Raw genomic sequence first — 17,285 nt, 5'->3', positions numbered from 1 at the left:
GGCTCACACGGGGCCTCAGAGATCACCCATTAACTCAAGATCAGGGTGAATGAATGAGCGTATCCATTCCTTAACACCCCATACCTCTCCCCTGGAACAATCCAAAGGCTCATCATATCTGACAACCTCAAAGCTGGCTATGATGGGGCCCGTTTGACCCCTCCAGCTGGCCTGGTGGGCAGTGGGCTCCAAAGTGGGGGCACCAGACAATCTATGAGGTGGAGGAAAGAGATATGAAATCTTTACACTTACTAAGGGAAATATTTCTCATATTAATATATATATTTATTAAACTATTCATCCTCATCCTTTTATTTGCATATCTGTTTTATATAGTGATATTTAGTACATGTATGTCATTGATAAACAGTATATTCACACACGCTCCCTCTCAGGGGGGCAGTGCCCACAATTTCTTATTGACCGGGATGTAGGAGAGGATCGAAAAGCTGGGAGACCCCTGCTAGGAGAGTCGGGCTTGCTCCATCCTGCTTTCCCTAAATGGGGGGCAGGGGGCGGAATTCTCTAGCAGAGGGCTGGCAAGTGCTGCAGATCCCTTCGTTCAGAAGTTAGTTTTGAGATGGCAGGTGAAGCAGAGATTGAAAATGAACCAGGTTGGGGTTGACTTTTCTCCTTTGAAAGGCATGAGGACATGAATAAAACAAAGCAGAGAGGGTTGGCCCACATGTTTCTGAACTAAAGCCATAACTCCTTTCAGGTTAGCATTTCCTAGGGTTCAAAGATGTGTGAAAAGAGAGAGCAGTAGGTTTCGGGGCCTCGGATGTTTTCTTCAGGGCACGGCAGGCCCTGCTGGCAAGGTTTCCAGACATGAGCACCAAGTGGATGCCAGCGTCTGAGCTTGTGTGGCTTTCCGGGACAATAGCAACCCCTGTACCTGCAGGATGCCCTCTGGCTGCAGGACACGCCTCACAGCTGGCGACATTTCTCCTGTTTGATGGTAGCACTTGGGGTACAGGAACACAAGCAACAGTAGACCCCCCCACTCCTGTTTTTACAAAGTGAGTACCCTCAAGAGAAAGCGAGGGAACAGTGGATGAAGTAAACTGCTCACGTGACCTTTTGCCTGTTTATTTACCAAATGCTTCTTTAATGCTTACCATGTATCATTGTTCTAAATACTTTTAAAAACAGGAACTCAGTTGCTCCTCACAGCAACCTTAAGAGGTAGTAGTATTATCAGCCCATTTTACAGATGAGGACTCTAAAACTCAGAGAGGTGACTTCGCTTGCCTGGGGTCACACAGTTTGTCGGTGGCAGCACCAGGGCTCACATGGGCTCCCAGCCAGGGCTCCCAGCTTGGCCCCTGTAGATGCATCTGCACGAACAGTCCTCAGCCAGCACAGCACCTCTCTTGTTATGGAATCCCTCTTGTATTTTTTCTGGTGGAGATGCCCAAACCTATCAGAATTATCTTATTTTTTGTTCGGTTTTGCAACAGGCCTTTCTAAAAATAGTATTATTTTACATGTAATATTATAAATAGTATTATTACAAAAATAGTATTATACTGTCTTCTGTTTTTTTGAGCACTTACTATGTGCAGGTCCTCCTGTGCCAGGTGCTTTATAAACATTAATTCTAATCCTTAAACTGTAAGGAAGAGATTTTTTCTCCCATTTCACAGAAGAGAAAGTAGAGGCCAAGTAGGTTGGTCACTCAGCTGACAGTGTCTAGCCAAGGCATGAACCCACGGTTGGGCCTTGCTCGGCTTTGTTATAGGACAGAACTAAGTAGAAACAGATCCTTCTCGATCCCCATCCAGGGGAGATAGTTTCACAAAGCACCCAAAGGACCTTGTGGTGTGCCGATGACGAGGATGTGTGTGTGGGGGGCCCAGTTTTGTATGCCTGTTGTCCCTGTGCTGGCTTTCACTTGCAGAGGCATCCTGACACGGACAGTAGATCATGTGGTCCTCCTACCTGCCCCACTTGGGACTGGATGCTGCATGGTTTCCAGGCGAGTGTGTCCACAGCATGAACCCCCCAGGCCTAGGCCTGGCCCCTTTTGATCCCGAAGAGTTTTGAAGTTTTATCTTCTGCTGGGCTTCATTAAGCCCTCTGGTTGGTCTGAGGCTTTCACCCTGCCCCCAGTTGTAAACGTTGTGCCATTCTTGGTATTCAGGTTAACGAATTAGCTCAATTAGATGGGTAAATTAGTCATTCTCACTTTCTCAAGTCCTCGTGGAAGAGCTTTGCGAATATATATTTATAGTTTTCTAACAAGCAGTTTAAAGGACACCAGCATGTGGCATTTGTTTAAGAGTAAAACGTCCTAAACAGTGCCCTACTTAGAAACAGGTTTCCAGATTTGCTCGTGGACCGAGGGACGCGGCAGAGCAGCACCCCTGTGCTGTGTCCTACGAGCGCTTCCCAGCTGGGTCTCTTGTCTCTGGGGGCTCCAGCCAAGCGCAGCGGGGCTTACTGAAACCCACACTGAATTCCAGAGTTTCTAAACAGGCTTCAAAGCAGGCTGCTTTGAATTCTGAGTGGTAGATGGTGGAGGCCCAGTGACACGGAGGTTGAGAGAGACACACCCCACCCCACCCCCAGAGAGCTGCCGGCACTGGAGGCCGGGAGGCAACGTGCGAAACGGTGACTCCCTTACTAGCTAATTGAGGATGCGTCAGCTCTTGAGCCTCACAGGGCTTATTTCCTCACGTGTACGTAAGTGACACCCCACCTCACAGGGTCACCAGAGGATTAAATGAGCTGATGCAGCCAGTGTGCCTGAACCATACGAAGCACTCGTTCACCTTGAGGTCCCTTCTTTCCTTCCTGGATCCTTTTAAGTGTTCGCCTCAGATGCTGGCGTCCTTGTTCCTGGCTCAACTGGCTCTTCAAACAACCTTATTAATGCCTATTAAAATGAAACCCAATAAAAGTGCCAATATCTGGTGTTGAAATAATTGATGTAGCAGGGGGAGCCCGTGCAGCACCCAGGCAGGCCCCAGGTGCAATTTAGCCTCACACCTGGGGGATGAATTTCACAACTGTAATTGCTACCATATAATTCTTATTGATGTTGTTCTATAATTTCTATTTATTCCACGGGGCTTGTAAATGCATTAGGACTTGTCAACATATTATTTTACACTGTTTATGATCTGTAGAATTATGTCCTTCAGGGTTATATTGTGCAAAAGCTCCAAATAAACGGCTGTGGACCTCGTTAAAAAAAGAGCAAAGAGGGGCTGCTTGTTGAAGTGGTTCTCCATCCCTGCCGTCCTGGGCAGAAGTCAGCAGAGCAGATTTTTCAGTTCTGAGCAGAGCTCTTAACCAGGATGCGAGGGAATCCCCTCGTCTGTCTGAGCTGTCTGCTGCGATGGCTCAGCCCTCCCTCCCAGGGAGGGTTTTGTGTAGCTGAAAGGCAGGGGCTATTCCCTGAGGACAGGTGCGGTAGGGAATCGTTTGGTCTTCCTCGAGCTGGACCTGCACTCTGATGATGATGATGACATTGTGCCCTCAGAGCTCTGGGCATTTCTGTCCCCCTGCTCCCTAGCTTGGGATAACACCCTTTTAGTTCTAAATTTCTTCATGGTCTTCCCAGCTCAGCTTATAAAGAAAAAGATCTGAAATTAATTCCCACCGAAGTGTAAATACCTAGTAAGTGTAAAATGTAACCCCCTCCTACAGATTTTTGTATTTACCATGCCAATAAAACATAAAACTAAGGGGACAGAATTCTGTCCATTGTAATGTCTGGCATATCGTGTGTGTGCATGTGTGTGTGTGTTGGGGCAAGGGTGTGTCTGTCGTAGTTGGTTATTTTTGGTTTTAGCCTTCCCAGCACCTTTGCAGTCAATCACCTTTGCCGCAGAATACTGAGTCCAAGTTCTTGCACAGCTCATTCCTCGCCATGAATCGCTGGGAAGACCTTTCCCCGGTCTCTCCCGTGGGAAAGCAGATATGCTGCCCCCGGGACTGTCCCGGGGACTAGATGCACTTGCGGCCCCTTGGTTCCTGGACGCTCTCTCCCAGGGCAGCAGGAGCCGCCGCCGTGCGGGGCGTCCTGACAGCCCTTGTGTTTCTCCTCTGGCCCCACAGGCAGCGAGTACGACGAGGAGGAGGTGGATTACGAGGAGTCGGACAGCGACGAGTCCTGGACCACAGAGAGCGCCATCAGCTCCGAGGCCATCCTCAGCTCCATGTGCATGAACGGCGGCGAGGAGAAGCCCTTCGCCTGCCCGGTTCCCGGATGTAAGAAGAGGTACAAGGTAAGAGAAGTGCCACCTCGCTTGGCCTAACTGCAAGGAAAACGGCAAGTCCCGTGTCAGTAGAGTCTGAGGAGAGGTGCTTCCCTCTTCTGCGCCGATCGGCTGTGTGGCCCCCCGGAAAGCCGGGCCTGGGCCCAGGTTGCCCTCAGGTCAGTGCTGTCCCTGGTTTCTGGCCGTTGGGTGTGTTTTCCCCTTCACTGACCTGTGTGGGAGCGGTACGTCAAAAGGGAGTTTTTTGGTGGGAGAATCATGTCTTTGATATTCTTGAGGTTCATGTCAGACCAGTCAGAATATCAAATGCGTCACCTGTTTATTTGCCGAACACCTTCCGCAGTGGTTGGCCCCGCAGACGGCTCACAGAGCCCTTTTGGAAAACGCTGCAGGGTATTTGCTTCCAGCTGAGGAAGCCCTTGCTTGAAAGGAGTTCAGGAGAAAAGGGGCTTTGGTATCTTTCTCACCAAACCCGCCCGCTCTAGCTTCGATGAACTCTCTGTAGGCGGCATAGAGCCTGTGTCTCTCAGGCCTGCCTCTGGGTGTCAGGGCAGCTGGGGGTGCCGAATTCTCTACTAAGAAGACTCAAAGGGCCAGAACAGTGAGAACACCCACAGCCCTCAAGTGTGGGTCCAGAGGGCGTGTGTCGAAAAACAAATCTGCAAACTTTCCCATGAGGTGTTAGCCGCTCTTTAAAATCCAACTGTGAGATAGAAATGTAAAAATCAAAACCATAGCTGGTGCATTTGACGAGATGCTACTTTCCCCAGCAGACTGACTGTTTTTAAAGAAAGGCTTGAAAAATGTGTGGCAGCGTAAGCACTTCCCGTATCACTCCCTCTTCAGTATGTCTCTGAACACTAAAAAAATTTCAATACTTTTTATACCTGCTTCTGATATAAAAGCATGAAACCCAAATGTATCACAGGTAAGTGGCCCAAGATTTCACCTGGTCTATATACTGTTAAATTTTTATCATGGGAAGCACAGATGCGCTTTGTTTAAACTACAGTGAAAACCCCAGGATGGAGATGTGAGGTAGGTCCCATCAGGGTGTCCTGACGCGCTGTCTGGGTATCCCAGGTGCACATGTACATTCCTCTGGATCAGAAGGCGGCGTGGAAGTGGGCGCAGGGGTGAGAAAGCAACAAAATTGTTATCTCAGGAGCCCAGGGGATCGTTCGACAAGCTAGTTTATCCAGAGGACAGCTGTGCTTGCAGAAAGAGATTTTTCCCTTCTTTCTCAGTGGAGAAAGCTGGACAGGGATGCTGTCCTTGTACCCTGCCTGCCTCCAGATGCGCCTTCTCTCCACGCTTCATGAGAGCTGGTCCTCTGTGCCCTGCCGTCTTGCTGCCTTCTCTCAAGGGTCCAAACACTGTCTGAAGGATGTCTTGCACATCAGCGACGTTAAAAGAGGGAGCAAAGTAACGACCCAGATTGCAGCTGACCGAAAAAACCCGAAAAAGCTGGTGGGGGGTGGGCTATAAGCTACACCCTTTATGATGAGGCCTTCTCTCTTTCCCACCTCTCTTTCATTCCTTTTTTACATCCTTTCCCCTGGTCATTTTTATTTTCTTGTCATTATTCTTTGACTTCTATTTTTCTTGAGTTTCCAGCAGTTTCCTCTCCTGCAGTTTGTCTGTGTCTAGGTTGGTGGGGCCTTTGTGGAGTGTTGTTTCTCCATCTGAGGCCAAAAGAAAATTGCATGAACCTTGGGCTGCGGAGGCTGCCTGCTTTAGTACCGCTAACTGGCGAATGACATGGGTGGCAATTAGTGGTCCTGATTTCCATGAGGGAAGTGTGAGTTTCCTTTTCTGGGCCAGAGTGCCACATAATGGTGCATGGGACAGGAACAAATGCATAACTGCTTCTCCTAACCAAGTGCTTGAGATGAGTGGTCATATTCCCTAAAGTTTTAGTCTAACTCTTTCTGCTGGCAAGTTACTGGCCGCAGGGTGTACCAGGTGTTCTCTGGTATAATCATTTCATCTTATTTACTGCGTGACTGTTGGCGTGGGTGTTGGTGAGTGGAGGGCGTAATGAGCTTGGTGTGCCGTGCAGTCGGGCAGAATCCACAGCTGCTGCCATCTTGTTCATTCCCAGGGCTGACTTCACACGTGTCTCATTCCCTGCCCCCGTCGGCAGGGAGTCTCTCACCCATGAGTCTCTTGGGCGCTGGCTGAGGATCAGATCTTCTCACCATTTCATTGGCAGTTGCAGAACTGGGAGAAGATGAGCATCTAGCTCCCCAGACTTCATACAGAGGAGGGCAAGGGGCAGGGCCCAGCAGTACAGCTAGGTCTGCGAGTTGTTTCCCGTGTTAATTCTTCTGCCTAGAATGCCCCCCTTCCCCTCCGCTCTCCTTCAGTACCTCATTTTCTTTTTCTAATAATTAATTAATCTATTTATTTATTTTTGGCTGCATTGGGTCTTCGTTGCTGCACACAGGCTTTCTCTAGTTGCAGTGAGCGGAGGATACTCTTCATTGCGGTGCGCGGGCTTCTCATTGCGGTGGCTTCTCTTGTTGCGGAGCACGGGCTCTAGGCACGCAAGTAGTTGTGGCACACAGGGCTCAGTAGTTGGGGCTTGCGGGCTCTAGAGCGCAGGCTCAGTAGTTGTGGCGCACAGGCTTAGTTGCTTAGTTGCTCCGCAGCATGTGGGATCTTACCGGACCAGGGCTCCAACCCATGTCCCCTGCATTGGCAGGCAGATTCTTAACCACTGTCCCACCAGGAAAGTCCTGAATGTCAGTTTTATTTAAAACCTGAGTACTGAATAAGACAGTAGTTATCAAGTTCTCAGCATGAGGAAAAGTTCTCACTATAGTGACCTTCCTTGCCCTACTGGAGCTTAATTCCCTTTCCCCCTTTCAGAGACCACAGGATTTATTAAGCATTTCATTTTCAAGTTGCCTGACATTATTTATTTTTGTTATTGTTAATATTTTTGAAAGACCAAACTCATTTCAGGGTCTCTGCAATTCGGAGTTTCAGCGAAGCTTTTTAAGCTCCTCAAGTCTTAGAAAGTGAAGTTCCCATTGCTGTCTGTGAATGAACAGAGGCGGGAAATCTTACGTCTGATTAGAGCTTGTACTAACATTTGTGATAAGCTGTCCCATGACACTTGTGGACATTTTAAATCACAGCAACAAAGAAAAAGAGATGGTAAGGTAGTTTATTGTAGGCTCTTCGGCCAACCCTGGAAATGCCATGTGTTTCCACACGTGCAACTGGCTTCCTAATTTTTCCAGAGTAATAAAGCTGACGTGTGTCAGTCCCACAGCCACGCACAACAGTGTTGACATTCCAGCTGGGAACTGACCACGGAACCTGTTGGCATCAACTCAACCCTGGGCGTGTCCTTCCCCTGGTGAACTCCAGATCTGGTTTCATGTCAGAGTGGCTTCCGGGGGCTTTGGCAATTTCTGGTTTCAAACCTTCCCTCACCTGATTAGTTATTTTAAAAAAACACAAAAAACTCGGGCCTGGATGGAATATCTAAGACCTGGTCCTGTTGGAGTTGCTATATGCGTTTTTGTTTGTTGTTCAAATGTTTATTATTTTTGGTTTCCTCTCTTTTCTGACAAGGTGTGAGTGGCACTGGGGCACAGGGGTAGCTGGATTTATAATGATCCATCTTGCAACAAGTTCCCTGTGAAAGCGAGGACATGAAATGTTTTAGTAACCCTTCATCCACAGGAATGTTTTAGTTACCCTTCATTCACTGAGGTACTGTGACTATCTGTTGAGCTAATAAATGGGATATTATTAAGCAAGCAGATGCAAATTATTAAGCATTTGTGAGTCAGGAGACTTCCCACCATAGTGTTACTATTAGAAAGTTGACAGTCTTTTTCTAATGATCATAAAAGTTATTTCCTCCCCGTCTCCCTCCCTCCCATAGCTTAAAACAATGCTTATCTTTGTTGCCTGGCTCCAGCTAGGTGGCTCTCACCTGGGTCTCTCATGTCACTGCAGTAGGGTACCAGCTGGGGCTAGATACACAGGTTGGCTCCTTTACCCATGTGCCTGGGCCCGCGGTGGGATGGTTGGAGCAGCAAGGGGCTGGCAGGGCGTATCTACCTCTCTCTGTTAATGGGTCGGATTCTGCACCGTCACTGCCCTCCCCACATCCCAGCGCAGCAATCTCTTACTCCCCAGCATGCCTCTAGAAGACCAGTGAAGTGCTTCCTCGCCCTGCATGCAGGGATTAATGCAGGGATGACAAGGGCTGAAGGCGCAGGTGGCCAACAGCTGGACGTTCAGGGAAGAAGTCGTGTCTGTCCTTGTGGCTCAACTCACTGGACAGCCTTCAGACTCAAAGCATAGACAACTGGTTGCTACTTGTCACCCCTGGGTTCAACAAAGTCGAGAGGATTCTCTTCCATAGGACTTTTGAAAAGTATTAATGTGCACTGTGAATCTCCAACAGGGAAATATAAAGAGGAATAACCACTGAACATATTTTGTTTCATGGCAACTCTCAATTTCTTCCAGAATGAGGCATGCTCTACCAAATTCATTCATTCACAGATACTCGTGGAGCATCTACTATGTGCCAGGCACTGTGCTAGATGCTAATGAAACAACTGCAGTTTGTTCTTATTCTTTGGGAGCTCGATAAGGGCATCCTATGAAGTAGAAGGCGGCTATGTTGGAAACCTTTCGTTGGGCACAGGACTGGCCTCAGTGGGCCTAGATTCAGACAGTACTTTAGAAAACAGTCCACTCTTCTGGTGATCTGTACTCAACAACTTCCTATCTTCTCTTTTCCCTTACTCCTCAATCTGACAGTAGCTGACTTGGAAATTAAGACCTATGCTCTAGTATCACCTCTGCCATTTATGCTTACTTAAATCTTCCATCAGTTTACTCAATGTCCTGAGCCTGTTTACTCACCATGTAATTGGGATAAGCAAAACTAACTTGGTAGAAACTGTAGAGTGATTCTAGGCATGACATCTTAAATAGAATATGCAAGTGAGCTAGCAAAACCAACTAATAGAAATCCAGAAAGCATTTTGGTATTTCATGTTATCATTTAGAATTTGTAGGCCAATTTGAAGTTTGGAACTTTTCTGTTGCTGAGACTTTAATAACCTAACATTTTAAAAGTTCACTGTATGTTTGGAATAGTACATAAATAAAAGTAGGGCCTTGTCTGCCCATAGGTGCTTATTTAACACACACAACAGTGCTGGGGCAAGATTTGGGCACAGATACGGCTTAATGCAGAGTAGAAAATGGACACAAAATCCCTACCTAAGGTAGGGATTATTATCATGGTTGCCTGGGAGCAAGACACAAGCTGAGTTTCCAAATGAAGAATTTATACACGTCTTGAACTTCATTACCCTAACCTGTGTTTTCTTTCTTTAGATTTTTTCGGGGCCATCTTGAGGATATTTGTATGTAGTTGTTCATCGTTAACATTCTTCAGAGTGGAAACAAGATTCAGAGGGAGCTGTGCCTCTTTATACAGTCTGGGTCTTAAAATACGTATTTTATGTAAAAGTCAGAAGTCAGTACTTTCAGAGTAACTGAGGTGTATTTGAAATTGCCTCGCGTGAGCTGTGTGCACGACCCAGTCTGCACCGCCCACGATTAACACACGACTGCGATTTCGTGAAAAAGCCTGTTCTGTCTACAGCTGCCATCCAGAGCTGTCCAGCTGCAGTCAGACCCACACTGAGGTTTCCCCCCGATCTGACACTGTGCGACTCCGTCTAATAGGTGATATTTTTGTCCTCTCCACAGAATGTGAATGGCATAAAGTACCATGCTAAGAATGGCCACAGAACACAGATTCGTGTCCGCAAACCATTCAAGTGTCGTTGTGGTAAGAGTTACAAGACAGCTCAGGGCCTGCGGCACCACACAATCAATTTCCATCCCCCGGTGTCGGCTGACATTATCAGGAAGATGCAGCAGTAACATGCTGGTCATAACTGTGCCAAGAAATCCTCACCAGCAGTTGCTGATTTTGAAAACAGCCACCTTTTTTCAGGGGAAGCATTCAGCAACCCTTTAAAGAATAAATGCATGCTTTAAATTTTTTCTGTAATTTTGGAATGATGTATCTTTGTAGAGTTAATGATTTTGTACATTTGCACATGTAATCATCATACCCATTTTCATTACTTTGATATAAGGTGCTAAACAAAAAAAGCTCTAGGTTTTTCAGCACATTTCCCCCAAAACAAGACAGAAATTGAGGGCATGTTGTGTATCGTTTAGCTGTGTTGCAGTGATATCAGTTGCGGGGGAGGAGGGGCTGGCACTGAGGGTTTTTCCCCCAAGATTATAATGTGATTGGTTGAAGTTTTTCAACACATCAACTCATTGTGTTCAAAACCAAAACAATACCTTCACTGTCAAACTGGTTACCATGCCTTACATAATGGAGTTAGTTAGTACCTGTGACTAGAAAGACTTTAGGTAACGGAAATATAAATAAGAAAGAATGTTTAACATAATATGCTAAAAATATTTTCATATTTAAATAACATGCATAAAAGGTGTGCTTTCTGTGTTTTATATTATCTTGCAAATCCTTTTGACCTTTAAAAAGCTGAAAATCTTGCCATGTGACTTACCAATCATTTTAGTGTTACAAATGGCATTTTTGTACAAAAAGTCTATTCAGTTCACTCATTAACACACATTCATGGAGTGCCTGCTAGGTGCAAGGGATTCAGTTTATGCCTATTGATGTCTGTGGACCAAGATACCAGTTTAGTGAAATGCTTTCCCCCGAAATGTTAGGAAACACTTTGAAATACTTAAGTGCAAATTTTGTGTGTGTGAAATTTAGTTCTATCTTCATCTTTAGGTGAAGTTTTAAAGCACTTTGTCGTTCTCTATTGCCAACAGATGTGATGTTTTATGTGTTGCCAGTTCTTGCAACCACTGCCCTAACAACCTGCGGGTTGCAGATAAGAATTAAAATGCCAAGCGCGTTTCAAAGAGGAGCATTTTGTTAAGACCCCTGTCGCCTCCTCATGCTCATTGTGTTCTCAGACTTTTTTTAAAGGCACTTTTTCCATCACATTGTAGATGTCTGTATTCCCACTGGAAATGTCTGTTTAGCTTTGTAAGACATTTTGCTGAAATATGAAATTGAGCCTTATTGACAGGTAAGTGCTTCTTGCAGCAGGTGGTCAAAGAGTGACTAATACGTGACCCATTAGAGTATAACCTATGTCTGGACCATTCCTAAAGTTTTTCTTACCAACAGTACCATCATGCCTTGAGTGTTCATTTCGCCCAAGTGCTATTCCTTAAACAAACATGAGTTTACCAATTGCCTAATTATGCAATAAAAATTGCTTTGAGATGGCTAACTAACTGCCCACAAAACTGATGAAAATCAAACTCGAAATGCTTGTAACTTTCTTCCCGTGTTTCCATTTGTTGAAAGTCTTACAGATGGAAAGCAGGTGTTCCTCCTCAATTTTTCAGACGTTTTGAAAGGAAGACAATTCTGTTAGCCAGATGGGTAAGCTTCTATTAATACACTCTTAAATTGTGAATCCCTCATAATGAGGGATTTAAAAGTTATTTATAAAGACACTACCTGCTAAAAATGTCCTCAGATCTCTGAAGAATAGTCTTGGTCCTGAATATACAGTGTTATCCTTTATGTTTTAAAGGGTGATACAGACATGAGAAGCCACTAGTTGGTGCATAAGAAGGCCCTACTTGGCTATTTCATATCTACCTAGAATTGACCCAAATTTTTTTTAGGCCAGCAATTATTATTTAGCTTCGCTCCTTCTAGTGCAAGAAACTGTAGGCTGGATCAGTAGTTCAACAGCTAAACAGTCATAAAATAGTCATTGTGCATGTTAAATTTCTTTCAACTATAAAAATTTCCAGTTTCTATTTACTTATTCATTGTGACAGTATTACTAAACAGGTAAGGATGGGAATATTTTGTTATAACGTGTATAGTGAATGTATTGTACTGTGTCTGTGAAAACTGTGCTTTAAATTATATTTTCATATGTTTTGTTCAGGACAGAGCACATTAAGTTTGAAAGCAACAGAGGTTTGTTTTAGAACTGAAGGCAACTTAATGAAACAAAATTGCTGTCAAGAAAAGCTGCTTATAAATGTAAATGATATCACATTTAAAATAAACTGCCTCTGACCCAAAATAAACATGGCTCTTTATTTTCATTAGCATCCATTATAAAGACCAGTATCAAGATTGCCACAGAAACGAATATATCCATTCATTACCTTGTTCTAAGGCTGCCCTTTTTTGGTGGGGGGCAGAATTCAGCTGACATGCAGATTTCATCAATGTTTTGCCTAGGTTAGTACGATGAACAATTTCATTTCACTGGTAGTAGCACTATAAAATTCAAAGGATACTTTTAGGTTAGCATGGTCCATAATTATTAACTGATGGAACAAAAATGTTCTTATCATTGAACATATTTTACCTGAATATATTCTGCTTAGCATATAACCTATCCAGAAGCTTAAAACGTGGAGTCTTCAATACTGTTGCATCCCAGGTCTGCCATGTCCTGATACCTGACTGCCCAATACTGTTTGTTTTGCCCTAGACTCAAACCTTTTAAAGGATTCCAAGGATACATAAATTCTGCTCCTAGAAACAAATACAAGTGAGATGATGTATAATATATGCGGTTCACATACAGTACCCCAAAATGCCACTACACTGAATATTAAGTTAACATCTTAGATAGCTAGTTTGCTTAAGACAAGCTTAAATATTTTGATAACCACAAAAACAGCAAAATCAAAAAGTCAGTACACTTTAAATCCTTAACATACATATTCTAAAAGAGGAAAGGACTGTAGTTCAGATATTTTAATGACCCAGACCAAAAAGACATTCAAGATGCTAGACTTAATGAAAAACTATCACAAATAAATTTGACAATGAAATGTGTCTACTTTAATGTTAATGAATACTATATACAGCAGAGTCATAACGAACACGATAGTTTGATTTGGGTTTATGCATTACATATTTAATCACTTACTGAGAACATTTTTTCAAAGTTATACTCTTATCAAGAAAATGTGAAAAAAGACATACATTTTCTGTGATTTTATGCCACAACCATCACTGTTTAGTAGATCATTTAGTATGAAACAATTACACTGACATATCTTGTTCCATTTCCCCATCAGATAGAAATACAACTTTAAGATGGCTTAAAAATAATCATTCAGGTATTCTAAAATTTTTTAGTCATAAAATTAGCAAAATATGCATTCTATTAATTCCTAAAGCAAACATTTCAAATATAAAAAGGATATTTGCTATCTTGGAAGCATGTGATCTCATTCTACATGCAGCTCCCTTTCTAAAGAGGGTTAAAAAAAACATTTCATGGGCTAAATTATGAAGTTTCTGTATTCAAAAGAATAACTTTGCAAGACTTATGATAAATTCTTTGTATTACATAATTTTTAGTAGTCATGCTCAATCAACAAGGTCAACAGAGACGTGTAAGTATTTTGCTAAATAACACACTATACATACCTATTTTTTCAGTGTGGTAACATTAAAATAATCCATTTCCTTCATTCATATAATTTTTCAAAATGGGGAATAAATAAAGATACAAACACACAAGAACTTCTTAAGCAGGTAAGATTAACAGAGGTTAAAATTATATTTATTGATAAGTGATAAGCTAAGGACTGACCCTGACACTAGCAACACCAAACTCAAAGTAGCTGTTGGTCAGAAAAGTGCAGTAGAGGGTGCATGAAAGTGACACCTTGTGGTCTCCTTAGTGGTCTGAGGTGGGTTTTTTTCCAACTGCTAAACTGTATTATTAACTCCTAATAAAAATTAACTAGTCAAAATTTAAAACATTCTGATCAAAATGGGTCTGTACATGCCTTTCAAACCCCTGCTGGTCATAGTCAGGAGGGAATTGCTCGCTGCACATTGGGCACACCTTCCAGTGACTTTCAACATGTTCTTCAAATTTGCTCTGATCGTAGTTGGGAGGGAACATTAATTCACAGAGTGGACATTTCTTCTGAACATCAAAGCTTGAGGAAATAAAATGAAAGAATTACGTATTTCTAATAAACAGATTTTTAACAGCAGTAACCTTCAGATACAGCGAGGTTACATTTATCTAGTTAAGCTGATATTCATACTAACACTTACCTTGAAAGTCTTCAGTTACACCAGGAACCTCTTTTTCTGCTCCTAAAAGCTTGCTATTGACAATTGTGTAAACCATTTATAAAGCCTCTAATTTTAGTTTTACAATTAGATTGACAAAGAAAATCTTTTTCTCATCAAAATCCAAAAAATAGGGCCTCCCTGGTGGCGCAGTGGTTGAGAGTCCGCCTGCCGATGCAGGAGATACGGGTTCGTGCCCCGGTCTGGGAGGATCCCATATGCCGCGGAGCGGCTGGGCCCGTGAGCCATGGCCGCTGGGCCTGCGCATCCGGAGCCTGTGCTCCGCAACGGGAGAGGCCACAACAGTGAGAGGCCCGCATACCGCAAAAAGAAAAAAAAAAAAAAAAAAAAAATCCAAAAAATACAATCACATTATGTGAAATGAGGCTCAGTGACAAGAATTCTTCGATTTTTAACTAACAAAATATGCCTTTTGTAAAACTATCAAGATTCATACAACTTGTAGCTTCCCAACAGTGTTCGTTCAGTTTAACAACTAAAGGTGTTTACAGCACTGGTCCTCAAGGTACGACGTGCATCAGAACTACCTGGAGGCATGCTGAGACGTGTACTGCTGGGCCCTACAGCAAGGATTTGGGGTTCAACAAGATCTGAGTTAGGGCCCTGGACCATATGCATTTCTAACACATTTTCAAGGACCATACGTTGAGAGCCACAGGTAATCCCAATTCTACACACGAAAGAGAAAAATTACCTGGGATCAAAGCAAAAGCCTGTTCCATGGCCACGTAAATGCTGACTTGGAGGATCAGGAGCGGTGGGCACATCCTCATCTTCCTAGGCAAACAATAATCATGCAACTTTTGAGAAAAGTGAAACCGAAGAGAAGTTCCTCAATTAATTAATTCAATCAAGCACCGTATAAAGGAAACAAGATTACACTTTTAAAAATTTACTTCTATTATCATTAAATTAGATTTTCATGTAAACATGTTTGAAAGTGACTTTTTTTTTTTAAGAGAGTATTTCACTATGGACTAAGTCTTACCTTGAAATAAAAAGCAGTATTCAGTGGAACGGAGAGTATACTACACCTGTGCGTGTGAATGAAGTAGAGATCAATAGACTTTTTTGACCGATATGTAGGTAACTTTACCGACTTTTCATTCCATACACTGGGTGACCACTTTCATAAAAATCTTAGGACTGCATTATTTTTCCTTTTATTCTCATTGAATGACTATTAGTCTGTAAGATAGGCAGGATCTTCTTTGATAATATATATCCACTGCACAATACGTAGAAATTATAAATAAAGGAAAACAGTGCGTGTGTGTGTGTGTGTGTGTTTTGGGGCAAATACACAAGCGAATCCAACTGGAAAACCATGTTAAAGCGAAGCAATGCACCAAACTACAGGCCTCAAAAACCCTGATGTAAAACAATCAGATTCAAATTTAAATATCTGATTAACAGATTATCAAGGAAGACTCCTAAAACCCTGTAAATCTGAGTCTGAATCAGAAAGAAAATGCTGGTTTGAATTTCCATGCCTGAATCCCTCTAGTCACTTTTTATAGACTTGCACATTGCTTGCTGCTACCTCAATATCCAAACACAGACTGTCGCTTCCTATCCAAAGCGGCCACATCATCTGAAGTGCCCATTTGCTTTCTCCCCTGAGCAGTTTGTTAGCTGCTCTCATGTCATGAACAGCACACAACAGGTGGAAGAGGCACTGACGAAAGTCCTTATGTCGCTGGGTAGTCATAATTGCCCCAGAACTATTAATAGGCTAAGTCAGGTCTGTCATAGGAAGAGGTTCCAAAAAAGAGTATGTGACGTGAAATTTGAAGTGACCAAACAAAAGATAAATTGAATTCTTTTTTTTGGCGGGGGGGGAGGGAATAGTAAGGGAAGGTGGGATAACTTAGCTATTACTCTGACAATTATCCCCGCTAAAAGCTCAAAAAAGGAGGTGAGAGACTTTTTTTCCCCCCATGTGCATCACATGAGAAAACACTTTTGTTTACATATGATTCCTTTAGGATACAAGTGGGCAAAAGAAAAACAGGATCAGTAACCTAATAGGGTATTGAGAAGTTGGGGAATGTTGGACAAGTACTTCATATACTTCAAAAATTAAAAGTCTTTAAGTAACTAAAATCCAGACAGTTTTTAAATCTGCAGGTACAAAGAGGGAAGATGATTTAGTAGTTGAATCTGCTAAGCTTACATACGTATAACAGGCAAATTGTGATTCTGTGCCACATTACTCTGGCTGCCATACTTAGGCCTTCCAGCAACAATATCTGAAAATGAATCTGCTTAAACAACTACATATAAAATAATGAACAAAATTTTCTCATATAAATGACATAAAAATATGTTTTAAAAATTTTTGAAATGCTATTGAAGAAAATGAGAATAATAAAACGTCCTCATATTCTACTTTTCAAAATTCTTGATGAGACATATATATAATATTGTACAATACAACTTTCTAGGCGCAAAAAATATAATGGAACCAAAAATCTCATAACCACCTTTCCCTGTGTTTTACAACAGCTGCAGCTCACACCAATTCACTGCTTCCATGAAGCAGCTGACAATAGAGTTTGGAACTAGCTAAGGTGCTAGGTTCAGACCACCTATCAGACATGTTAACCCTGCTCATAAAATCTGTGGATGAGGGGGGCAAAAAAAGCAATTTATACTTTCTAAGCCATATATGATTTGGTAAGGGTAACTATTATTCTGTATCTTCTACCAGAATAAAAGGGGAGAGGGACTGAAGAGTAGAATTCTAGATGTAATAATGAGACATAAGTCCTCATGAAATAAGAAATCACCTATTGGGAGAATAGTTTAAAACCAGGAAGTATGTAATAAAATCTGAGTAACCAATTCAT

The 17,285-nt window shown here is 42.8% G+C and overlaps 2 protein-coding genes across 5 annotated transcripts in view; one reads left to right on the top strand and one right to left on the bottom strand.

Moving 5' to 3' along the window:
- JAZF1 (JAZF zinc finger 1) overlaps positions 1-12,389 on the top strand; it is a 340,773-nt gene extending 328,384 nt beyond the window's left edge. Inside the window, exons 4-7 of one of the 3 annotated variants that reach the window (XM_082633040.1) lie at positions 4,066-4,235; positions 9,984-10,065; positions 11,647-11,724; positions 12,245-12,389. In XM_082633040.1, the coding sequence (XP_082489166.1) occupies positions 4,066-4,235; positions 9,984-10,065; positions 11,647-11,696 (302 nt within the window). In that variant the 3' untranslated portion in view covers positions 11,697-11,724; positions 12,245-12,389. Of the gene's footprint in view, positions 1-4,065; positions 4,236-9,983; positions 10,291-11,646 lie in introns of those variants that run through there. The other 2 variants (XM_082633039.1, XM_082633038.1) reach the window with 2 other exon arrangements.
- TAX1BP1 (Tax1 binding protein 1) overlaps positions 12,381-17,285 on the bottom strand; it is a 90,985-nt gene continuing 86,080 nt past the window's right edge. The window contains exons 16-19 of one of the 2 annotated variants that reach the window (XR_014295056.1): positions 15,128-15,210; positions 14,118-14,273; positions 12,677-12,846; positions 12,381-12,585 (exon numbers count right to left, since the gene is read on the bottom strand). Coding sequence is in view for 1 of the 2 variants with exons in the window: in XM_082633027.1 (XP_082489153.1) it covers positions 12,732-12,846; positions 14,118-14,273; positions 15,128-15,210 (354 nt within the window). In the remaining variant the exon portion in view is untranslated. Of the gene's footprint in view, positions 12,847-14,117; positions 14,274-15,127; positions 15,211-17,285 lie in introns of both variants that reach the window. The other variant, XM_082633027.1, reaches the window with a different exon arrangement.

The sequence above is a fragment of the Mesoplodon mirus genome (assembly GCF_964341445.2).
Source record: "Mesoplodon mirus genome assembly, chromosome: 9".
Lineage (NCBI taxonomy): Eukaryota > Metazoa > Chordata > Mammalia > Artiodactyla > Ziphiidae > Mesoplodon > Mesoplodon mirus.
The sequence above is the reverse complement of the archived record's forward strand: the minus strand, read 5'-3'. Positions and strand labels throughout refer to the sequence as shown.